Raw genomic sequence first — 26,996 nt, forward strand, 5'->3', positions numbered from 1 at the left:
CAGCAGATTATGGCTGCTTGTTGTGCTTCAGAGACAGCCTAATAGTGAGATGACTCACACTTACAGATTGACACTGAAGACACACTACCACCCCCCCCCGCTAAGCACTTACAAAACCCTGCAAAATCCAGAACCAGCTTGAAGCAGCGTATGTGGAGGAATGCATGTGTGCAGTACGTTATGCATGTTAGTTGGATAAAGCTAAAATTTCAAGGCTGGCAATAAAGCTCTAATCTTCTGCTGTGTATTCGTGCTGAGAGGAGAGGTTTCACACGCTTCCACAGGTCTTGCATGGTCGGCTATTCTTAGTGCAGCAGTCTATTTAACGAAGCCTCCAGGCGCGATACAGACACATCAACATAACCATGTAATTGACTTTTTGAGTAGCACAAGCAAAGTATCACCTGTTGTAACCTTTTGCTCTCAAAAGCTGTAAAATGATGTCAGTCCTTCTGCTGTTTTGTGGTTGTTAACAAGGGTTAACTGGATTTTGAGTTTCCGGTAGTTTTTGTCGGAGTTGTGGTGCTGATGCTTGATCGTAACAAACCAAGCCAAGAGTGCTGAAAATAATACATTCCCATACAAAGTTACCTAGCTTGCTCTGAAATCCATTTATTAATATGATGAATGTGATGCTTTATTGATCCTCGGGGAGAAATTCTCTTTGCCTAGCTTCTGAAAGGTCAGAGGTCAGACTCAGGGACAGAACAGCTGATTTGCTCCTGGGAATTTCAGCTGAGGGAGGGTTCGCTGACACGAGAGGCTGAAACCAGGTTGTTTTGGCAAAAGTTTCTCTACCCGCTTGACTTCACCGGCTGCTCACGTTTCGAAATGGTGATACAGAGCGAAGTGCGAATGCCAAAGGTAGATGCAGAAAATATTCACTTCTTACTTTCTTTCTTCAGTACAAAACTAGTTCAAGCAACACATGTACACTTGTAGAAGAAACTATTTAACTCAAAAAAAGTTAGTTGCCTTAAATCTTTAAGTTGAGTGAGCTTGAGAAGACAAGTTGAGATAATTTTGAAATGATTCAACTTAAATTCATTCAACTTTCTTAAAATCAGTCCACTTAAAAACTGAAGGCAGCCCAGACACTAACCTTTATTTTAACTTTAAGTACAAAGAAATAGTTTGTTTTTTTTTACAGTGTAGCTATCAAAGATATCACATACTACTGCTTTCTTGCTGCACTGCTAAGCAGGGGCATCATAGTTGCCCTCGAAAAGCTGGTGTGAAAAATTTGGTTTTATCTTTATTTCTTAGTAATTTGTGCCATGACTAAATTAAAACTGAAGAAAATTAGTTGAACGACTGAGCTTTTTTATAACAGGTAGTGGAAGTTCTCTGAGGACCCTTCTTACTCTTAAAGGCACAAAATGGTTTAGTCTCCCCGCCACGAAGATTAATCTCTAAATTTAGCTCAAGCTGAGTGACTGACTGAGCACAAATGTACATTGTTATGTCTTTCCCCACGAAAGGAAAATCAGGGTTAAAAAAGACAACAACACAAAATCGAGAAAGAAGCAAAAATGAATCTGTAAAAGAAAAAAACGAATCAAAAGTTGCTAGAGAGAGACTTGGATCAAGAGAGGAAGTGTGGGTGCTTGGATAGACTGGCTGTGCACAGAGCCCAAAATGTGATGCTACGCCCTTGCTGCTAAGGAGTGTTTTCATATTGTTTCTTGCAGCATTTTGAAAAAGATTTTTCTAAAGTTTGCAAAGGTCCAACAGGTAGATGAAACATTAAAGTAATGTTTTACAGTATATTGATGTAAGTCCATTAGAGAGGAAATAGGCTGAGGGACAGAGGATTTTCATGGTTCCAGCTGCTGTTTCTCCAAAAGCTTTTTATAAGAAGCAGAATCTTCTTGTGCGTGCTCACACGGGCTAGATCTCAAACCAAAAAGTGCTTGTTAGTGAAAATCTTTAATGCAAGAAAGGATAGAACAAGCCTTATTTAAAACATTTATTTAGAGCACATGAATTATTAATACTGTGGCAGATATCTGGAGTTTCAGGTGGAGTGTACGCATGCAAATAGGCAAACGTGTTTGCAACAATAGTCATTTATTCATGTATTTATACTATACACAGCATATCCTTTTTTATAAACTCAAGGAAAATGCTGCTGGCTTTAAAAAATCCAAGTATGAAGAGCCATGGATGACAAGTGAACATAAGATATAAGTAGAATAAATGACATTTTTCATATCAATTATAATGCCCTGCTAGTGAGCAGTTGAAATGCTTGGCATCACATCGCCTGAACCCCATGCAGAGCCTGTCTAATCAAGAGCAGATTTATTTCCACACAACAAAGCTATCCCCTCCGGTAAACCAAACCCACTTTCTCCCTTTTTTTTTCTTCTTTACGCCTGGTGACTTTGATTTGTTTGGCTTTGCAAATTTCCCAAAGAAATATAATGAGCTGTACTCCAAAACAAAGGTAAAAAATGCATTACAGATGGTGAGTCACACTCTTATGGGCTGGCTCTTTCGCGATACACTCACATCCTGATGGGGCTGACGAGATTAGTTTTAAATTGAACTGATGAAACTCTTTCTCGTGGGTTTTGCGGAGGCACACTGGCATTCACACACGCTCGTACCTGGAGAAATATAACATGATTAACATGCGACCTATGACAATGAGAAGCACTTAATATGAATTACACTGAATGTAAGGAGGACCAGTGACTTGCACCATTAGATCCTGTATCCTTTTTATTTCAGAGACACATTACTGTGGCCGCTGGCTCACCTGATGAGTCCTCTGTACTCCCTGTAGAGGGCAGGGCCACAAAATGTGGGCAACACGGTTCACTTGAAATTCTGATCACTAATGTTGAACTTCTAGAAATGACCTTTACCGCCACATCCCACACGAACACAGCAGCTGAGCTCAGAGCATCAGCAGCACAGCTCTGAGCAAATAGTGCTCGCTGCCTCCTCTGCCTGAATGGAGGAAACTGACGAAAGAGTCAGCGGAGAGGGAGAAACGCATAGAGGGGTTACAGAAAGGTCACCTGGCATATCTGTTTTCTGCAGTGAGTTTAGTCAGCCATCTGCCTGTCCCTTTTAGGCAGTCAACCCTCGCTCCACTTCTTAAAACTTTATAGTGGTGCTTTTGCTTTGAGTTGTTTTGTCATATTTGGAAAGGTGGTGTGATTCAAGACTGTTTTGAAATGTTACTTCACCCGTTTCAATACATAGCTCTTGTTATTTCTCCCGTTCACTGAAAATATTCTGCACATGAAGTGGAGAGAGTCTGAGTTTGTGAAATCATTAGTGATCAGCTGCCTTTGTGGTGGTTTGTAGTAGTTTGTTGCTCAGGTAAAAAGAGAAGATGAGATACCTATAACAGGCAGTGAATCTATAGGAATATTAAAATCTATCGAGAAGCCTTTAACCCTTTGCAACATTAGCAAATTGTCTTGACCAATAATTTTAAATGTGAAATTATGATAATTATAAATATATTTTTTTCCTAGCTTTGTTTCTTTTTTTGTCCAAATAGTTTCCCTAGCTTTTAAAACATTATTTTTTAAATCTACTGATTTATTGCAATTTGTGGATAGTTCTTACCATGTTGCTCATTGCCCTTTTTCCATGTTTTTGGAGAAATTGCTCCAATTTTTTTAGGGTTCAAAGGATAAAATACTTGTAAAAGGTGACTGAAAGTTACACAAGAAAAGTGATGCTAATGCAGGTTTCAAAGGGTGAATTTGATGTTCCGATCAGCTCTGATGTACACTGTAAAAAGTGGTAGAAAGCTCTGAAAATGCTAAGAAGTGTTCCTTTGAGTATAGATCTTATCTCACATTGTGGTCCCAAAGTCATGAATGAACTTGCACAATGCTCAAGTCTTTAACTTAGTCATGCCATTTTCAATATATAAATCTAAAGTGAGCTGTACAAAACAATGTAAAAAGGGAAGATGCAATAAGCAGAGGCCTCAGCCTACACCCTTTCAGCCAGACAAAACTTGCTCTGGTTTGTCATTGCTTCAAACGTCATTTTAGACACACAAGACATTTTATTGTAATTGTTATTTTTCTTTTGTGTGTTTGAGTTGTATAAGTTAGAAAACAACTTAAAAAAACAACTAATTGAACTGTGCCACCATGAATTTGTGAAAAAAGTGTTTTCACGTTCGCTGTTAGGTCTATTGATTGATTAGGGACAACAACAAAACTATATCAAAATATTCCTTTAATCTAATGCAACTCGTGCAGTGTAACACAGTACTCAGTACTTCCAAAAAAACATGAATTTTCCCAAAAATTTTAAACAATATAAAACCGAACTGAATATGAAACTTCTCTATGTTTTCTTCAATGCCAGACTATAATACTGCAATATTTTTTTTATTAGCAAAACTTCATTTGTTTGGAAAGTAATGAGAATGCAAATGGATAAATTAGACACGGATTATACTGCACATGTTGGGAGAATTCGTAAACAGATGTTTTGATACATTTTTCACTGTCGTTAAACGTGGTTCCCAATCACTAAATAAATCAATATGCTCACCGTTTTCAGTTTTTAATCACAAATTCAAGCTAATACGCCATGACTAACTGATATAAAAATGGTAATTTTGTGGGTGAATTATTCCTTTAGCATTGTAATACTGACTGCAGCTAAAAAGTCTTAATTTATGTGGTAAGAAAGATTACTTTAAATCTGCAGAGATTATTTGTTTTTGTTTTTTTGTTTGTTTTTTCATGCATTTACTACAATTTTCCTGTTGCCAGCATCCAATGAGCATTTCAACCAACATTGAAAAAGGAAATAATGAATCTGACGATGGTGATATTAGATTGAAATTTGTTGCTTCTTCACATGCATTGATTTCTGGCTGCTGCAGTCATGGTGGAGGCGTCAAACAACAACACACAACTATTTATGGCTTCTAGTGGTTCTTCAGTAAGTGATGATTATATATACAAACCACATTTTTCTGCACAAAGTGCCTCTGAAGAGCCATTTGTGCTTCAGAGGGTGTTTTTTTCTTCGTTACCAATGCAGACCTCTTTCATGTTGTTTGCTAACACTTTGCCACTGCTCTATAATTAGCAAGCACAGTCCTGTTTGGCAGGCAGACCACCCCGCTGTCGTGGCACTGTTGATCCTCCTGATATCCTTTCTGCTCTTGCAGCCATGTCATACAGCCTGCGGGGGATTTCTGGATTTAACAAGTCACTTGCTGTTTGTGTGTCTTTCAGGCCCACCTGACAAGCAGGATGTGGGATTTAACACCCAGGGGCTGCTGATCTGGTCACGGAAACTTGTCAGAGTAAAAAGCCAAAGTCAATATCAGTGTTGAGTAAGGAAGGTAAAGAGGTAGAGGAAGAGAATAGAGTGTGACACAGTAAGGAGGAGCCTCTTATTCTTTCTCTCTCCAGTCAGGAGATGGGGTCTTATTACTACCTCACAGCCTGAAGCTCTGTCTCTTCTATAGAGACAGAAAGTGGCAAAGAGAGAGTGTCAGCTAGTGATTAATTCTGAGGTAAAACAGAAGAAGCCAGGCTGATAAGGATATCCGGTCCTGCTAAAGCACCCCAACCTGCATTGTGTTCTTTCCTGCACTTTTGAGAGAGGCATTATTTTCCTCTCTCAAAAGCACATTTCACCACAATCTGAAAAGGCACATGTGCAGTTGTTTCTCTGCAAAACCAGCACATTAGCTTTTCTATCACTGCTGCCATATGTTTATTTGTCACATGTTTTAATTGCTTTAATGGCGTCCTTGTTGTTATTCACACTATTAGCTCTGCTGTTTGCCGTTTCTTGGTCTTTGTGTGTGTCTGTCTGGGTTATTCCTGATGTTAGAGTCTTATTGTGTCCTTTTTTCTTCAGCAAATTGCTCAACTTTTCTCCCCTTTTCTCAATTTTTGTGGTTTTCTTTAATTCTCGCCCAATTCCTTGCATATTGTCTCAGTTGGAGAACATTGCTGGTGTTTTGCAAGTTTTATCCAAATGACCACAAATAAGTAATGCTTTACTTTACAGCTAACCACTTAACAAACCAGCTAACCATTTCACAAAACACCATTTCAGTTAGATTCATTTTAACATTTATTTCAAAACTGTATAAAAATGAGCAATTAGCAGACTCTTGAAACTTTCTTAAGGGCTAGTGATATTCAGTATTTGTTCCATAAAAAGACCACCACATACAATGAATCTATCTACTAAAAAGTATTGTCTGTGAATCTAAAGCCTGATGAAACGTATTCCTCTCAGCCAGAACCCCACATTGTCGGCCGAAAACTGTAATATGAAAAAAAACATAATCGAGTCACACTGTTGTCCTGAGCGACTCGACCATCATTACCGTGATGAAGGATAATGTCACTCATGATCAAGTCACCTGTATATAATCTGGAGTAATTTACACCTGTCTGAATAATGTTTGCTAAAAACTACAGTGCACATCTGTTTCAGGAAACTACTGAGCTTTTAAAAAATTTAAAGTATAGGCCTGTATTTATGACACCTGTGGCAGAGGTTAGAAAAATACTGAAGGATGAACTAATGCTTTGCTGTTTTTGGTCTTTTTATGAAATATATTGACAATAACAAAAAATGGAATAATGCCATAATCAATCACACTGGACAAATTTCAAGATCCTGTTTATTCTGTTAATACATAATGAATGGCGGCCCATGGCTGCTTGGAATAGCGCAGGGAAAAGTCTTTAGCATGCTCTTGGCAATGTTTTTCAAAAATGTGAAATACAGTCTACAAAATATGGCCACTTAGTTCAGCAGAATGAATTGAAACTAACACTCTCTCATTTCTAAACAAAAGAATAGATCAATTTCCTCACTGGCTTCCAAAACGACTTATATGACCTGGGTAGGTGTAAGCAACACATTGCATAGTTAGTTGCTAAAAAAAACATGGTTTAGCATTAAAAAAGTAATGTTAACTGGAGCACCCAGTGGCTTAGTTAGTAGAGGATGTGTCTTCACCACAGCAGCCACTGGTTCAAGTCCAGCCTCGGCCCTTTGCTGCATGTAATCCCCTCTCTCTCTCTCTCCCCCTTTCACACTACACCTGTCCTATCAAATAAAGGCAATAAAAGCCCAAAAAAAATCTTTGAAAAAGTAGAAAAAGTAGTGTTAACACTAACTATGAAAGGAACATTACCATTTTTCTAAAGGCTAAACATGTCTGGATATTCCCTTTATTTTCCAGCTGCTAGCAGTCATCATTAATTAGATCTTTTCATTTTTAATTAGTTGCAACTTGTCAGACTAAAATATGTTTAATTGTGAGCTGTCTGGATGCTTGGCTGATAAGGCCTGTCAGCTTCTAACTGGTGAGGTGTCATCCCCGTCTTCTTTCCAAAGGGCAGTGCTTATGAGCCTTTTACATTACCCTGAATGACAGTTCATAACCTTATCTTTCCTGGCTAGTGTGCTGTATAAATTCTCTCTGGGAAACACCACTCCAGAGCATCCTGAGATTTATCACACATCTTGTCATAAAAAAAAAAAAAAAATATGGGGAGAAAACCTGAAAGGATGCGTATCCTGTTCACCTGGAGTGTCTGGAAGATAACTAGGGTTAGAGCGTGTGATCCTAACGCATGGCTGACAGCCAGATTGACACTTCTGGTCTCCTCAGTATCTTCCCCAGCCACACAGGAACAAAAATGAAATATAGACGAGCGAATCCAAGCGTCGTGAAAACATTTTGGGCAAAGGCGATCCCCTTGGTGGCTCTATTTCATGCTACATAGACATCTGTCTGAAGAGAGGACTGTTTGAAACCCTAGTGCAGGCAGATAGGCCGGCAGCCGCAGGATGATAGCCGAGATTTTACTGAAGAGGAGCATCAGTTTGAGGCAGCACTCAGAGTAACAGCGTGTAGAGAGGTTTGTTCCAAAATGGAGCACGCTCAATTTGGGGGGAAAAAAGTGACACCTACTTTCACAAAATGACTGACAGCAGAAAATATTTACCTTCTACTTTTAAAGGGTAGTATGTTAACCAAGCTGACAAAATGGATGCCTTTTTCAAACACAGAGCTCTTCTCATTAATTGACAAATATTTTTTACAAAATCTTCATATGCTAAAGATTTTCCTTCAGAGCGGTGAACAAAAACCTTACAGTCTCAGCATGTGGTGTTTAGCGCTCACAGATGTTATTTTTTCCGTCCATCCCGCCCCTCCCTGTAATCTTTTTAAATACTCAGCAACTTAAATGGAGGAAGCATGCTGAGTGGGGACTGATTGTCGTACTGGAACTGCATGTGTCATTTGTAACTGTGACAGCAAACCTACCTGGAGCACGGAGCTGGGACAGAGAGCGGGAAGGAGTGCTCAGCCTGATCACTTGAATTTGTCTCAGAGCTCAGTTAGAGGCCTTCCCCTGCTGCCATACAGAGAGAGACAGAGGGGCTTCAGGGCTGCATGCACTGTTCATTTACATGCCAGTTCTTAGTTGTAAACTCTGTAAAAAACAAAATGTTGCCCCTTCAGCAGGATGACATCATTTGTCAGTTCCTTTCAAAACGGTTACAAATCCCTGTTGAAATGTAAATGAATTGTAGTATGTGACAATGCTGTGGTTAAAGGAGCTCTTTACGATATTGAGTAGTGAGATGTCGTCATCGTCTTGGGGATTTAAGCAAAATAATGAACTTTTTTAAGAAACAAAAAATTCCTCCTTGTTAACTTTTCCAAATGTTAGGCTACATCAGTAAGAGATTTCCAAAATCTTTTAATGTCCTTTTGCACACATCTTTTAACATTTCCTCTTCGTACCAAAAGGTGAAATACACTAATAGCTTGTAGACTAACAACCAAATCAGCATATCATGAAGGCGGGTATATAGTATAAGATGAATACATAGTGCGTGCTTTAAAGTAACAATAGTGATGAGGATTTATGACCTGACAAATGCTGTCTAAAGCTACTGTGGTGTCTGTAAGGCCAAATGCTACATTCCTGTAATGGCTGGCTGAGGGGAATCTTGCCCAAAGGTTGGAATCAGTTTAATCAATAAATGATTTGATCCACACCCTAGAGAAACACTGAAAATTGTAAAAATCCTTGAAAATACTTACCGCAAAAGAAACAACACATTAGTCAACATCACTGCCGGGGAACATTATGCTCACTAGGATCCATACATGATATTGCCGACACATATCACCATTAGCTGCAGCCTGACAGTCCTGACAGTGTTTTGTAGTTTCTCACTGAGGAAGGAAAGGGTTTTTGTGTCGTGTTGTCAGTTTAGAGGACTCAGAAATAGTCATATAATCATGCAATTTTCATTTTGTGCCGAAAGACAGACTAACTCCCTCTGGCTCAAGGTCAAAATTGTCTCTAATTTAGTCCAAATTAGTTTCTTGATGTCTGCTGTGCATGTGTGTAATCTTATTTTTTTGGAGGGGGTTTCAGATTCAAGTTCACAAATGTGTGTATCGATACCAAATTAATATAAGTAATCTGTCTCAGAGGTAAAAGCAATGTCATAGCCATTTTTTTGTACTGAGAAAGCTGCTGGATGCAGAGGCTCTGTGGGTCATATGACTTTATGATATGATTACTACTGTATACGTTTGATTCAGATCATGTTAAAATAATACTGAGATAAAAAGTTTGCTTTTCTTAGTGCATATTTTTGGTCAAATATATACATATAATACAAGGTGACTTTGAACTACTAAGAAAAAATTGCATAAATACAGAATCTCTTTTTAACTGAGATATCAGATTTAATGTAAAGTGAACTTTCAGTCCTAAAGGTGAAATACTGTGTTTAGCCACTTAAAACAAACAAAAAGTCTCTTATACATCCCTACTTAATGAGCTATGTTTTAAGGACATCTATTATGATTAACTTCTTTTTTTAAACATCAACTCTTCAAACATTGCCATTGCAGTTTTAAGAAATGACAGCTTTAACAATCCTATATAGTCTTCACACGACTTTGCTTCTTGCAGTGAGCCATGATCTCCTCATATGTTTGTTGCCTGTGTCCATCCAGGCATTCATTAAGAAATCTTTAAAGCCAGTCAAAGTGAAGCAGTGGGTGAAAATATATATTTTCCTGGAAAAAAGCAGCTCCTGGCTGAATGTAGCTGATGCGTCTTAAAGGCACGTAATGTCGCCTTGCTCCATATGCCACATCTAAAAATGTGACAGCTAACAGATGGCTCTTTACTGTACCTGAGTGCTGCCCATCATAGGCATTTAGCTGACTATTTCCTTCAGTGTTATAGTAGTAATAGAAAAAAATCTTTTGCTCCTAAACATGGAACTCAAATTCTGTTTCAGTAGTTACGTTTTCGAGATTTAAGATTTATTTGCACAGAACATAACAACAGAAACAACAAAAGAAGACAAGGTTGTGCATGTGAGATTAAGAAACCCATAGGGGCTTCTAAGACATGTCACCTCAATAAGGACAATAAGTGTTGTGTAATAAAAAAAAACAACAAACCAGCAAACAAAGTCAATAAACAAACATAAAGTAAACAATGTAAATCAACTAAAAACAGTTTGAAGAATAAATTGTATGTGTGAGAGTGTGTGAAGGCAAAAATGCACAAAAGCATACTTATTCGCAGACACCTATTTCATTTATCATTCCTTATTGGACAGAAAAAGTGTGTTCACACAATACTCATATGCTCATATGTGCATTGAGGTGGTTACTGGTTGCAGTAATCATACTTCAAGTCACACTGATTATTACGTGATCCCTCCCAGTGCCAGACAGCAAAATACGATCCCTTAGTACATGCAAAAATTCATTGTGTGGCTGTATAGCGTGAGTAGTTCATTCCCTTTTGTCTTGTATTCCCCCCTTTTTCAGTTTACACCTTACTTTTTAAATCTATTATTACAAGCTTGTGATTCAGCTAATAACTGGCTGGGTCCGTTCATAATTTAAAAACGCCTTCGAACCAATTTCTCTGCAAAGTATATGAAGAAAATGAAAATGAAATTTCCCTCCAGAAAGTAAGCGGCTAAAAAAAGGAGACAGGCCAGCTGCAGGCAGCTCTACAGGACTCCTTGGGCCCATAACAATACTTTTGTGTCCCTAGAAATTGAAAGTTCTGAGAAAAGAAACATGAAAAAAGAGAGAGATGGGGAGAGAAGGTAGCTGGGATGTGAATAGATTGTATTTAACTTTCAACACACTGAGTCTGTTTATAATGCAAGTCCCTTCTTTGAACAAGTGTGATCTGAGCCAAGCTGCCAAAGGCTGCACTGGTTTTAAAGAGTCTGTCTCTTTAAGCTTTTTAATATGCTGGTCAAATAATGGTTTCCTCATAGACTTTCTTCCTTCTGATGAATTTCAAAATGGACTATTCATTCCACACTATCCAGGCTCTGTTTGTGCGTTTGTGTTCATGTGTACTCATGTATGAATGTGTGTAGATGTGTGTGGGCCAATGCCAGGGGGCCAGGCAGCACATTAAGCCAGTGACTGGCAGATCTCATTTGGTGTTTAATTTCACAAGGGTGAGCTCTCCTCTGTGAGGGCCCATTAGCCTCGGGCTTGCTAGCTGAATGATGCTGGTGGTTCCTCGTCGAGTGATGTTTACACTGACAAAGCCTGATTTTGTATATCGTTAGCAGTGCTGGAAAGTGTAGTTTCTCCGATACTATAAGCAGGTTCATTTCTGGGGTACTTAAGTATTTCAGCTTTTTTGTAACATTTCAAAGGCAGCTATTTTATTTTTTACACCACTGCATTTATTTGACACCTCTTATTACATGATTAGGTTTATAAAAACATTGTGGTTTGGAATTAGTCACTTACGTCACATGACATACATCACATATGACATGCTACATGCGTCGAAAGTGTAGCATATACTAGTATGCTAGGCTAAGCTGTTATTAAAAGAGGACAATGTTGACCTCAGCATGCAAACACCAGTCCTCTAAGTGAAAGTCCTGGATATTTGTGCAGACGTTGTTTCTTTCAAAGAATATGTGGACTTTTTTGTTGCTTTTTATCCTATGTCACATTAATGCCTTCTCTACTCCTGTAATAAAAACTATGAGCATGAAAGGGTGTTGTGCCTTACAATAAATCAAAGTATGTCGTAATAAGCTCCTCGCACTGTCGACCTATGTGATTGTTTTTTTTCAGCGAGAGCGGGCTGTAAATGAATGCTGCAATCTGTCGATTAGTGTCTCTTGGCGTGCAATACTGCACAATGTATTATTTTGTAATAGTTGTTTTTTCTACTGTTTGACAAATTCAAAAGACAAATCAAAACAAGATTATTTTTTCACTGACAATAACATTTTATGTAGTTGGAAAAAATGTGAAAATGAACATAAGATTACTTTTGATAAGTTTTTCAAAAGATGTGTTTATGTATTTATTTATTGCAAAAAGCAAACGTAGACATGCAAAGAAGACACTTTATTCTCAGCGAGCAGGATCAGGGCGATTGCAGGTCAAGGTGAATCACGGCACGCTTTTAATATTCAATATTCTAGTGAAGAGCTGCTGCAGACGTTTAACACCATAAACACCTGCACTGTTTGAGATGCATGATGTGTTTTTGTGCCCTTGTTTCAGTTCAATCGCAAACTTTATGGCCCCCTGAGGGAAATTTGTTTTCAGACTGGTTCTGCAGTAAAACACACAATAAAGTCACATAATAAAGTATAAGACCTCAGTAAAAGCAATAAACACATTACCTGAAAGTACAATAACACACACATGACAAACTGCCGTGTCACACAGTGTAACTATAAAGACCTGCATCAGCTGGTAAGACCACACACAAGTTGATGCTTTGAGAGAGTCTAATAAATATTTCTCATCAGGGAAAAAGTTTTTCTGGAGGTCGTTGGTCACTGCAGAGGCTGGACACAATAACAGAAACACCAGTGTAATACAATACAAACCCAGTACAATAATCCTGCAATTACTGATACTTTAATAAAGATAGTATTCATTCTTTGTTCCCAAATATCAGAGACTTCTGCCAATTCAAGACACTGCTATATAATCAATCTGTGTTTTGCTTTTTTCATGTATTGTACTGCACTTAAATGTAAAATCATCCTTTCATGAACATGATTTTTCTTTTATCTTAATATATTTGAAATGAATTATTGGCTGATTCCTTCCCTCCTGAGCTTAGGTTTTCTAAAGCAGTATCATTTAAAACTCATTTAAATATTTAATTAGAATGCCTGCTTGCCATTTTTCATATAATTTAATAAAGGAATTAGTTATTATCTGAAAAAAAGTTGAGGTGCAGCTACTTCAGGTGCTTTTTACTCCCCAGCGTTCTACACAACAGTACAGTCGGGATGCTTGGTGTATTTTTTCCTGAAGGTTTGCATGTGTTTCCGTGTGCACGAGTGTGTATGTGTCACAGCAGTGAAATTGATCTCCTGAGCTCATACACGCTTCACCATTTGCGACTTCAGAGGGTTGTCTCTTTGTTGACATCAAAAGATTTTCCGTGTCCTTTGTATTACAGATAATTATCCCCATCAGTGTGTGGGCTTTGATGTTCAGTAGCTGTATTATGCTGTGTGTTCATGCACGTGTGTGTGTTTGCATGATTGGTGTATAGAGCATTTGTTCCACTGCGTGAAACTGTGTGCATGCATTAACATTGTTTCAGGTGTTGGTCTTGCATGTATTGTATGCACTCTTGAAATTCAGACAGCTGTAAGTAACACAGGATTTTATTAGACAGATTGGAAATTACACAATAAGAAATACCTTAAACACAGCATTATTGACTTATTGGTAATGTGTGTCCTCATTTACCTTTTTTGAGCCAATATATCTTCTCTTGTCATGTCATGCCTGGAAATAGTGACTGAAAAAAGGCTGTCTGAATGCTCTCGCCTGTCTTAACCTGCAGACAGTGTGCAGCAAATTCTGTTTAATACAGTGGTTAAATGATATACACTCTAAAACACATAATGCGATTATTTGAAAGTGATTTCAACTCATTTGTCTCCATCTTCTTTGTAGACAACACTATGATGTTAATTTTTGACAACTGAATCACAACTACGATTATGTATGACTACCTCAGTCAAGTTTTTTTCTTCTTTAAGTGTGAAAAAAATAAAAATGAAGTTGATTTTTTATATGTCCATGTCCATTCTAGTTGACAGCATGCATTTAAGTATTCAACTCATCATATGATGTGAAACTATAAAATCTATTTTTAATGTTGTAAATGTATATTAACATATTATAATACGGTTCAATGCAATGCAAAAGCCTTGACCTTTGACCCTGACTCCTTAGCCTCTCCCCTCTCTCTTTCTTCTCCTCCCTTCTGTCCCCCATCTGTTGCTGATTTAACTCCTTGCTCTTGACTCCTTGGAATTCAATAGCTCCTGCCTGAAGACCTCTACTGTGCCTCCAAATTACTGCTATTGACTGTTTGTTTGATTTTGCACATACCTATGGGATCAATTTTATTCGCTGTAGTACTCTTTAAATGTTACTTGATGTTCTCAGATTTTATTTACCTTTAAGGTCCTCCTACCTTAGAAGGATTGGCAAGATATTCTTGAACTGCACAACATTTCTTGATTTCCTGAACTTTTTTTCATATTTTTATATTTTTATATTTTTCCATATATTCAAGTTTTTGGGGTTTTTATAAAGCCCTCTGAGGCTAATTGTGATTTGTGAAACTGGGCTTTATAAATAAAATTGAAAACTGAATTTAACTCTGTAGGACATCTTGATTTTTAGAGATTTTTGTTACCCTTACAACACCTGGCCTGTGGGTGGCAGTGGATGGCATGATGCTCTTGGATCCACTGTAGTGGTTAATATGCAACTTTATCATCAAAACCCGTGCATTAAACAAGAACATTGGTTTAAATTGCTGCCCACCGTGTTGACCACTATGAAAGAAAGGGTTAAAATGCATTTGCATACAAAGAGGATTACAGGAGATTGTAATCACAAAGTCCAGGTGAAGATTCATTGTACAGTTAAGGTTACATAATAATACACAACAAGACAAAATTGACATAGCTTATTTAATTATATTCACAACAAAACATATGAGGAGGATTGTGTTTCAGTTTACAGTGCTCATGTAAAACTGTTTCATTCCCCCTATGAATATGAAGAGGACTATATAGAGCTTGTTTTATTTTTGGAAGCTGCAGTCTGTACAACAAAGTGAGTCTAAGGACTTTGTGTGCTTTGTGATTTTACTTTCTCCTCTCAGGTAGACACTCATGGGCAGCCTGGGTGTTTGGGCTGTGGCTGTGGCCGCTCTGCTGGGAACCTCGGGGTGGTGGCTGGCTGAAGGGCACAAGAGCAGCAGGCGAAGCAGCGCTGATACAGCCACAATGTCACGTACTTCCTCCCAGGAACTTCACTCCATGGTAAATATCCTGTGCAACTCACACATGTAGGCCTACACACTCATATCCACACACTGTACTGCTTCCCACTGAGGACATCACCTTCACTCTCTATCAAGCTAGAGGAACACTTACAGTGACATAAATCAATCACATCAACCATAAATCAAATCAGGGTTGCAAAGTACACAAAGTGGATAAAAATAGTCAAACAAAACACATTTAATGTAAAATTTGGCTACTGTAAAACGGTGCACTCCTGCACTGATGTCTCTTATGCTGCGACTTGAGACAGAAGAAGTCAGCTTGTGTGTTTTAAAACTTATAATTGGTATACCTAACTATTTGTGGAGGAGGAAAAATCATTACAGCATAGTATTGTGATATTTTGCATGGCAATGTTGCATCTATACACATACTTCATGTATAGATTTAAAAAAAAAAAAAGATAGAAATAATTCATATTGTAAATACAAATTAAACGTTTCTTTACCTACAAGAATCATAAAGCTGATTTTTTCAGTCCACAAGATATGTTTTGGTGCAATAAAAATGACTGAAATGAGATGAACACACTGTGAACTTCATCTTATTGGATAAAACCGATGTAGACAAAGCTTTCCTTTGCAGTTTAAAAACAAAAAAAGGTAATAAATCCCATTATATATCAGTATATGTTACTGAAATATTCAGCATATTGCAAAACTTTTAAATTGCAATAATATTGTATCATGACTTAGGAATCACCATAATATCGTATTTTGAGGTCGCTGGTGATTCCCATTTCCACTGTCTATATTCAATTGCTTATAAGTAAAAGACTATGAATAACTAATGCATGTCCATGGGGACATTGTGAAACAAACATGCTGAATATTACATCCAGGCGTAAACACAGAGACATTTTCTCATCACCTAATTTTTCAGATATAGTAAGCCTAATCCCATCATAACTTCGACAATTAGGCTGAAATTCCTGTAGCGGATTTTAAGTTCAAAACGTAGGTATGATTTGAGTGAATGCTGTACCAAACATCCAGAAGATAGTGCCAAATCAAGTGATAAATTAGCACTATCACGAGCCCGACAAATATCCATGAATGTTTAGTGATAATTTTAAATGTTTTAAATTTTCCAATAACATTTGGCTTCATATTTCTCTAGTATGGGAACAACTGCAATTGTGTCAAAAAAAAAACCCTCAGCGTTACCTCTGGATGACATCACCTATCAATCAAATACACCGGGGGTGCGGTTGAGATTCGCTGTTCTGATTGGCTTATCAAATTCAAATAATGAAAATAGTCGATGCTGATTGGTTCATTTTACTGATGGGCGTCTACCAAGGTCAGTGGTAGGTGGTTGTTGAAGACCATTCGTTGAAGCTTCTGTAAGGCCGTTCAAACGATGTTTTCCTGGATGGAGGACAGCGGTGACTAAAACTAGCGACTAAATTAACTTATTCCTTCACCATTTCGGAACGTTTTTATTTTGGTTAGCGTTAGGATGCTCTTATATCAGGGTAAACATCTGTGAAAGACAGACTGGCTACTCAAAAAAGAGACCAATATATCAGACAGTTGGACTTAAAGTTACGTTAGTGAGTGTTTCCAATGGAGATGTGGTTACCAGCGGATGTTTTTCGACCAAATGTCTTGAAAACTAGCATACAGGAGGACGCGAGAGCGGGTAAGTTGCTGATTAAACTGAACTGTTTTCTGCTAAATGTTTGCCGGTGTTGAACGTTTATGGTAGCGTTAGCTTACTGTTTCATAACTGGTGAAATCGCTATCGTCAAAACATATTATATCTTGCCCTAGCTTAACCCTTTGAAATCTGAGCAAATTGACTTGACTTCTTTAAAAACTTAAGCAACTTAAGCATGAAAGTCCTCATTTATAATGTTAGCCTACAAATATTAAAACTTACCACTGAACTTTGCGCATACCTGGTGGCAAAATGTAGTTAAACCTAATACTACATCTAATGCTGCACACGACCTGAGAAAAACGAATGATACGTCCAAAAATCAGTCTTACATTTGGTGAAATTTAAAAAAAACCAAAAACCTACAGTTAAGTGTCTGGTACTGTCTCTAACTTTAGTGGGATATGATATGTTCAGGCATGCATAAGTTAGGTTGAAAGTCATATAAGGTAAGAAGATACTATGTGAAACTCAAGTATTTCGTATATACTAAATAGCTTAATGAGCAGCCCTTTGTTATTACTTTCTTTAATGTTAGTGTAACATTCATTATTCCGAGAATCCTGGTTACTGCACAGTGGTAAAGTGTCCTCTTGCATGAGTCTGAACAACCTTTTGTTATTTTTATAATGTAGCATTATAATCCAGTTGAACATCCGTTCAGCCATTAGATATAATATGAATAAAGGATTGTTTTAGCATGAAAGATAAAGCTAATATTATTCAAACGCAAAATAAATCAAAACAAACAATCGTTGTGAAAAGTATCAGCAACAAAATAATCACAGACAAATATTTTGTTAAGCCAAGTTTGTGTTTTTAAACACCGTACAATCAACAATTCTTGCCCCAGAATTGGGCAGAGAAGGACCTGTAATACTGCTAGCCTTCCACAGGGATAACAAAATCAAATGAAAGCACTGTTTATAGATTAGATGTCTTCACAAGTTTGGACCCACTAAATAACAAACTAATGGAAAACACAAACATATTGGAATACATTTAATGAGATATCTATTGTGACAGATTTTGATGCAGCCCTGCTGTTTGCAAGCTTGTGAATGATCTGAGTTGTATTTTTATATGTAAGGAAGGACCTCTGTATAGCCTTGAGGCAGTTTAAAGACTAGGGCCACAGTGGTTTAGTTACCTTGCAGCGTGATGGGGAAATCTTTACTCTTTATGTTCCACTTCCACTCTGTCTCTCTGCTCACTTTGAAGAGAATAGGAAATTGACAGGAGGAGACATGGGCAGACAGTGAGGATTAGAGGTTAATAATTACTGTGTGAAAATCACAGGGACACCATTTGGTCATGCTAGCAGACAGACAGAATCTATTAGTCTGTGGAATTGAATAGTGCCTGCCTAAAGACCTCTACTGTGCCTCCAAATTGCTGCTATTGACTGTTTTTGCACATACCTATGGGATCAAAAGTTTATTAAGTGACAAATATTGCAAGTAATATGTTGAGCCAAGGGCTAGACAGGTCTAGTTTACAGTGTTAAAATATTTTTTTTGGTGATTTCCAGCATTAGTCATAGACATTCAGTCAAGATAAAAAGAAATACTGAAATCTTTCAGATTCAGTTCATGCGTTCTGTAATTTACTTTTGTGAGGTTGCTTTTTAAGCTTGTCAAAGCCGCTGAATCCTTGAATGTAAAAGTTTAATATTTCTTAACAACACCACATAAAAGTCAAGTCAAACATAAGCAAGCAAGAACAAACAATGCCAGAATATCTTTCATTTAAACCTCTGCATATACAGATTTCAACCATTTAAAAAAAAAAAAAAAACACCTTCCACTTTATTTATTAACTTTAAAGAGAGAGCACATCCTCAATTTGTGTTCGGATTCACTTCTAGGGCTGGGTGACAAGCAGAAAATCAAAATATCAAAAATATTTTGGACCAAATGCCTTGATATCAATATTGCAAATGTTTTTTAGAGTTGCTTTCTCCAAATATTTACACTATGGGATTTTTGATAAGTAATTGGTAGTATTGTGTATATAGTGACTGACTAACAATAGAACAGTTTAAACAGTCTGGTAAGTCATCATTTTAGATTTTGGATACTGTAATATTCTAAGTGTTGTCTTGGGTTTTCAGGCTGTATTACAGTATAGTGATGTTATTTGTCCAACTGCTCTGAGAGGTGCTGTGAGAGATGTGGTGTGGTGACACGAGGGACACTGACTGACAGTAACCACTCAGTGCAAGTGTGGACAATGACATTGTGCATGCCTGCAGTGCTGTTCGTCAGAAGTAACAGACTATAAGCCGCCACTGATGGGCTCTCAAAATCTCCACTGCAAAGGCACGGAGGCCACTGGTGCTTAGGACTTTCAGCGTTGCTGTGGTTACTTGTGTTGTAACACTGCATGTGTTGTACTGAGCTGTTTGAAGTGGTTAATGTTATTGTTCATGATCAGTCTGAAATGTTTAGAGAAACTGAGGATACTCCATTCACAGTAACACTTATGTGTTGCATTTGGGGCAGATTAAAAAAAATGTTTAGTTCATGTCTGAGTTGACTCTGAAATCCTGTAAGCATCAATGGCTACTATGTTGTTATGAACCAGGTCACTAAATTAGTTCTCGGACAGAGCCATAGATAAGTGCATAGAATTAATTTAAAACAGAGAAATAATGTATAGAAAAACTTAAGTTATCATTATAATAGACCAGTGCTACAACTCACAAATCAACTATCTGAAAATCTGATTGAAAATATTGTGAGATCGTGACCATTGGAGTATATCTGTCTGTGTTTGTACTCCCTGATAATGTGTCTTTGTAAAGCCATTTTTACACACAAAACTCTAGACAATAACTTTGTTGGGTGTAGTTTGGACATTCAGCTTAGCTGAAGTACAATAGTGGATGAATGCATGCAGAGAGGTGCATGCTGTGCATCTAACATTATACACTTTACTCTGCTATGTTTAATTTGGTCTGTTGTAGTTTAGTTAATGGTTACAACTAACAATAAAAAGCAAGTAGCTGTACATCTGCCTGCTGTTTTTGTTTGCATGTCATTTAAAAACCCAGCTTTTGTTTGTTTATCTATTTACAACAGTATTGAGATAATTGCTTAAATACTTTTGGGCAGGCTTCTGAATGAGCTTATGTGGTTGCATCTATCATGATGGCACACAAGTCGATTCTTCGGCGAAAGTGAGGGAAAAAGACTTGCCCTTTGAGCAAACAGGTCCTTACTCTAGCAAGAGTGATGCCTTTTTACAAATGCTCTCCGTGTAACAGAAACATAGAGCACTAACAGGTTGTCAGAAAGACATATGCACAGACAGACACATATCACACAGTGCCTCGGTCGTCCTAATTCTTTGTGAAATGAAGCATGTACACCCCCTGGTCTGTTCTAAGTCTGACTCATTTTTGGCGCTGCCAAGTTGGCACCAGGCTGTGCAATGTAATTTTGCCCTGGTGGTTCTGTCCCCTGAAATCCCTTGACTCAAAAAAAAAAACAACCTAATTCCCAGGCATTCCCCCTCTCCGTCTATCTGTCCAGAATTGGAACTTAAAAAGCTGTCAATTGGTGCCAGAATTTAAAGTCAACCCTGGGGCGAATCGTTCAAATCCGTGAATTCACATGATTATGCAGGATGCATTCTCAAAGCCTTTGGGAACAAATAAGTTGTGCCAGATTTCTGTTTTTTTTCTGTATCAAGAATCCCTGCAAAACAATATAAAATTTGTAAACAAAGAAACAATGGAATCTCTGAGGGATGTAACACACTGAAAATGAAAAGTAAGAAATGAAGCAAAAAAGAAGGCATTTTAATACTGACCTCTCATTAACTTCTTGGGGGCCAGCTTGGATACCTGCGGACAGACCAAGGTGCCTGCATTGTGCTGACAAATCCACACTCGGTTATTGGCAGCCTTGGTACAATATGAGCACAGACTAATTAGATGCACAGTCATTTTTTAAATGTATTTTACCAAAAGTATTACAGTAATTCATCTCCTTTTGTAATAGTGTCCAAAGTGTGCCAGAGATGCAGGGACTGATTTAAGAGAAGAATTGTGAAATATAGGATGTTTACGGGACCACTTACTGAATCTGATTTCATTATTTAATCTGCCTATCAAATCTGAATCCAATCCAACCAAATTCTTTATTAAAATAAAGGCCCATGGTAGCAGACTATAAATGTTGATTAAATTTGGCACATTGAAGTAATAGTGGTCAAATGAGTTTGCCATGCCTTATTTTTCACAAGCAACTTTATCCAAATACTGTAGGTTGTGATTTCGAATTGAACTCATCCCCCACGATCAACAATATATTTTTTAATTTTGTTGCTAACACTGAGTGTTCATAATAATTAATTCAATTTTGCAACTATTTCTGAAATTTCATTTTTTTCCTGCAATGTTGTTGCAAAAAAACAAAAAAACAAAAAACACTTTACCCCCAAACATACTTTTTAGGCTGCAAAAATCACAAAACCTGCCTTCAAAATCCTGGAAGGGCTGAATTATTCTAAATAAACTTTGGTCAGTGTTCACAATTTTTGTCTGCACAAGGCCGTATTGTTGAATAATATGATAATATGTAAAGGACAAGACAACATTAGCAACAAAATTCAATTTCTTTAACAGTGGTAACTTAAAAAGCATTTGGCTGTCTGCAGTTAATATTGCAACCATAAACATTTCACTTGTATTACACCATTTAGGTATCTTGTGTAATATCCACATGGCATTATTATAAGCTACCTGCAATATTATCTTCATGTATCAGTACATGCTAATTTACATACCTTAATGCTTCTCTAGACATCTAAGTGTACACATTGTCTTAACACTGAGCTGCGGTGGTGCAGGTGTAGCTGGGATAATGTGCTGTGGTTGATGCTGTGGCAGTCTTGGTCCTGGATTCTTGTATTGGTGGTGAGAATTGACACAGAATAGTGACAGCCAGCAGTGATGAGCATTTAGGGTTTTTAGCTTTGATACTGCATATGTGACAATGATATTTTAATTTGGTTTGGGAGTGGTCTCTGTGAAGAAGGAGAAGAGTGGAGTGGTTCAGTGGATTTTCAGTAACAGAGAAAGAGGGTATTCTTTGGATGAAAGCTCTGGGGGTAATAGGGTAATGCATTGTATGAATTGAGAAAAAATGCAGGAACAATGAAAAGAATAAAAATAGGCTTTTCTCCATGAGGGCAGGTTCCTCTCTTGTGTTTTAAATGTTGGATAGTGGTGCTACCCCCTCACTACATTTACATTTTGATTATGACTTGTACCCATAAAGCTTTAGTTTTTATTTCATTGCAGTCCCAGAGGGTCATTTCACAATTTCTCAGGCTGTCTCCTGAGAATTTGAACTCAAAGCAGAGGAAAACCTTTCAGGCATACAGAACATGTGCAGTGTTTGCCTATATGAAGCAATGATATTCCTCTCTACTATAATTTGCCTATAGTGGAGGGTGGTACTTTTTGTGCCCAGTACAACCCTTTGGTAAATTTAAGTACCTACTTTGTTTTACTGAGGCACCTGCTATGTATTAATGCAGTATGAAGTTAGCGTGTTATAAAGCTGGGCACACACATAGTGCTTTACTGACTGCAAGTATGCAATTTAAAAGGTTTTTGTATGATCTTGAGCTGTTTAAAATCCAGATTTATGTGCCATATCTAAACATTAGAAACAAAAAACAGGGTAGTTGTAGCAGGGCATAGGATGGCTGTATATAAAATACTTGACAGTTAAAATGTAATACAACCGATGTGCCATAAAACTTCAAGTAAAAAGATGTTGTCAGGTTATAAAGCAAACAGAACTTTGATTAAAAAAAATATACAACAGTAAAAATAATGTATTTTATTTGATCTTATTTTTTCTTTCCACCGAAATATAAGGGGAGACAAATTAAGAGAGAAAAGACCAGGAGGAGACCGTGTAGAAAATGTGAAATGAGAGACATTAATGGGGATTTTCTTAACAAAGGAGAAGTGGGTGAAAATGGGCCCCAGCAATGAGAGAAAAGTAGAGATGATGGGGACGCAGATGAATAGAGGTGATAAGTCATAACCAGACATTAAGGCAGCAAACAACAACAACACAAAACCCCCAGACGTCTCTACTGCGACGCTCATGTTGTCTGGACTTTGTATTAAAAGAGCAAAGCCTGATGAATTAAGGCAGATATTGTCCTGAGCCCACTGCATCCAAGTCTAGACATTAGCATTATCATTTGCTCTTGAAGGTCAGTATTCTTTTCAGCTAAAAGAAATCTCCCCCTTTTTTGAATCTGATATTTGAGGTTCACAAAAAGTGAACAACGCCTGACCTGTCCAATAGTTAAAGTGCAGTTAGAATTATTTTGATAAACAAAAAAAGAAAAGAAAAAGAAAATTAATGCATAGAAAAATATTTGAGATTAGGGCTGGACTATATGGCTAAAAATGTTATTATGCTATACATTTTTCGTATTGGTCAGTATGCATAATTATTAGCAAAAAAGTCAAATCATTATTTCTTTAGTTTAAAGGATGATTTTCGCACCTGAGCAAAAGTTGAAGAAATTATGTGGTTATTTGTTGTTTAAACAGTTTTTTACTGTCAGACCATGACAAACATTTACCTAAAAGCAGAAAATTTCATAAATCTGAGGTAGATTCAAAACAAATATAATCAAATTTTGTTAAAAAACAAAATTATAACCAGAAGAAGAAATGTTAATTGTGGTCAGCTGCATGTCAAACTTTGTACAGACGGTCTTTAGCACTTTGGTTTTAAGGTGCATTACTGACCCCCTCGATTGGTGCATGGGTGGTTTACTTATACAAAGGATTTATCAGTTGAAAAAATATATATTTATTGAGGAAAATTACGTTGAGATAATTATCGTCATTGTTTTATCACCCAGACATATTTTAGATAATAACTCTGTGGTTGTGGTTGCATGGCAGTAGCAAATGGTTTCCATCTATTACTGTGTGCCTTCTGTAGGAAGGCGATTAGCACATTAGTTAAAAAAATTCTGTCTGGTACTATATAAAAAGTTTAAAAGTTATTGAAGCTGTTGTTTATCACCTTTTCTGTAGAAGATAGGGACAAATTTGAATAAATGGGGATGTTTAGAGGACAGACTGTGCCAGTGAGCATCACTAGAAACATGAAACCACTCCAGCTAATGACGCAGAGGCAAAAAAACATCAGGAATTTGTCAGGTTTTAGCTTTATTTTAGGATAAATCAAAATTATGCTTGTGAAGGTATTACAATTTACATGCTTTGCCAGTGTATTTTTTTCTTTGGCTCCCTTTCATTTAGCCCATTAATTAGCTTGTTGATGCACTGATGAATTACTGTCAGATAAGACAGATCCCTTCATTCTAAGCAACAGATATCAGGGAATAAATATTAAATGTATGAAGATGAATTCTTGTGAACATTGATATTTCAGCTTTCTTTTTCTGTTCCTCCTCTGGCTGCTTCCTCACTCTAATCAGGCAGTATCTTAAAAAGGTCAAACTATCAAATGCTTCTCATATCAGACTATAACTGAAGCTGGTATTTAACAAAAATATTGAAACACTGTGTTGGCACTCAGACAGCTAGTACCTAGCAGAGGGTTTTGTTGTTGACTGGTATTAAGGGCCAGAAAGAGATGGAGGGAGTATAAGTGGGCACATATAAACATATGGGTCCTTGAATGAAGAGGGCCCGCATAGCAGGACATATGAGAGCGAGGAGAAAAAGCATATTCAAGCACTCTTTGTAATAGACACATCTTGGCTTGAATTGCCCTGCTGTTTAAATTGCATGCCCACAAAATGTCAGTCTCTGTGGCAGCGATGTCAGATTCTTGTTTTGTGTGGGTGTTTAAATGGCATCCAAGATGGAGGCATATAGCGCTCTGAGATTTGTTTGCACTTGTTTTTTTTTTGTCAAGAGGCTATAACAATCTTTGTACACTTAAAATCCTGCTACCACAAAACCAGTAACACAGGCAAACCTGAGACACACAGTGACATTGATGACATTGCACTAACATGCCATTTGGAGGGTATTTTTCTTTTAATTTAGCTCACAGTAACATGGCTGCTTTTTGTGTAAAGCCATAGCAGAGGTTCAAATGGACCAACTCTTGCCAAGCAATGACAAAGCCTCAGAAAATATTGGTTTGTGATTGCCAGGCATGCATCTGTTCACCCTTTGAAACCTGGAGTAACATCAGTTTTCTTGTGCTGCTCAGATGCCTTTCACAAGTATTAAAACCTTGCATGTATAGATAGGGCCACCCACTTACACATCTATACATGCAAGAAAGATGTACTAAAATTGCCATATATTTTTCAAAGTTTGCATGTAGTTGATTAAACTCATGGATATGCGTTCTGTTGCCACTGTCATACTGTGCATAATCATTTAGAGCAGTAGTAAATTAAAGTGAGTGCTGTAAAAAGATTTCAATCCTTTGAAACCTGAGTAGATTGCCTTTTTCAAAACATGGAAGGAGGTAATGAGCAAGGATAAAAGAAATGACCTAACAATAAGAAATGAGTAAGAAGTGCAATAAAAAAGCTTTTAAAAAGTCTGTAACAAAAATTTTAAATATGTAATTTTCAAATTTATAAAAGCAGTTTCCCCATTTTTTTCCCTTTTTTACTCTAAATATTTTATCTGTGCTTAATTTTTTTTTTTTTTTCACAAATTCTTAAATTTATTGCAATTTGGAACTTTTAATTCCAAGATGCCCATTGACTTTCCCCCCATGTTTTGAAACAAATAACATCAATGTGCTTAGGGTTTAAAGGGTTAAAATCTTGTAACAGCACTCAATTTAGTTCACTGCTACTTTAAATGATTATGCAAGGTATTAAAGCAGTAACCATAGCAACAGATGGCATACCTAGGATCTCAACCTACCAAGAGAAAATTATCACAAATATATTACAAATGTAGCAAATGTCTCGCATGTATAGGTAAGTGGTCCGGCCATATGTGCAATAATACTCTGTCGTCTCTTAACTCTCAGGTGTTATACATACATTAGATAAAAAGAACATGGCTGACACATTTTTCCAACAGTGCATATGAGTTGCTATTCAGAGGTTAAGTTGGTTAGATCTGCGTCAACCCTCTGGATGCAAATTGTGTTAAAATTGGTTTTACATTAAAAGCCATTCGATAGCACCCTAACCTGTCCTGAAAATAAAAATGACATGACATGCCTGAGATAGTGACTGTGGTATTAGAGTGGAATTTAATGGAGCTTAAGTCAAAACAAAACCAGCCACAGGCTCAAGAGGTTAGAAGGTATTGAATCTCCTGTCTTGCCTTTTGTGCATCTCTCAGCACCCTGACGGTTTTTTATCACATAATCCTAACTGCACTGGGCAGGTTGTATGTAAAAATACACCCATCTAATCAGCCTGTACCACAAAGGAATTATGACAAAGAAAAGCATTATACCCTCCCCTGACTGAAACCCAATGGGTTTGCCGTATTTGCTCATATGAAATTCTGGTGGTAGTTATTTACATTTCTCCAACCATTGAGAGTGTAAATGCAAGTGATGCAATGTAAGTGAGTAATACAAATACTAATCAGGGCTGGGAATATTAATATTATATTGATAGTATGATATGACACTAGATAACGACTGAGATTTTGGATTATTTATCAAAAATATCTTTCTGTTAATATTTTCTGAATCCCTACAATACTGTCACAATATTGATAACAAGGTATTTGGTGAAGATATTGAGGTATTTGATTTTCTCCATATCCTCCAGCCCTACATCATAATTAACTTTGTGTGAAACAGTGACTGTCATAAAGATACATCTCCACCTTCTCTACAAAAATTAAACCAAAAAAATCCCAGACACTGGCACTGTCATCTTGCACTGGTGACATAACTTGGAGCCATAGTCTGTGC

General features: G+C 37.2%; 1 protein-coding gene across 3 annotated transcripts in view; it reads left to right on the forward strand.

Moving 5' to 3' along the window:
* fstl4 (follistatin-like 4) overlaps positions 1 to 26,996 on the forward strand; it is a 318,501-nt gene that overhangs the window by 82,371 nt on the left and 209,134 nt on the right. For 2 of the 3 annotated variants that reach the window (XM_088088626.1, XM_042499286.2), the window contains exon 2: positions 15,225 to 15,384. In XM_088088626.1, the coding sequence (XP_087944752.1) occupies positions 15,235 to 15,384 (150 nt within the window). In that variant the 5' untranslated portion in view covers positions 15,225 to 15,234. Of the gene's footprint in view, positions 1 to 15,224; positions 15,385 to 16,786; positions 17,053 to 26,996 lie in introns of those variants that run through there. The other variant, XM_088088627.1, reaches the window with a different exon arrangement.

This window comes from Plectropomus leopardus, chromosome 15 (genome assembly GCF_026936395.1).
Source record: "Plectropomus leopardus strain MGB_pleo_1.0 chromosome 15, ASM2693639v1, whole genome shotgun sequence".
Lineage (NCBI taxonomy): Eukaryota > Metazoa > Chordata > Actinopteri > Perciformes > Serranidae > Plectropomus > Plectropomus leopardus.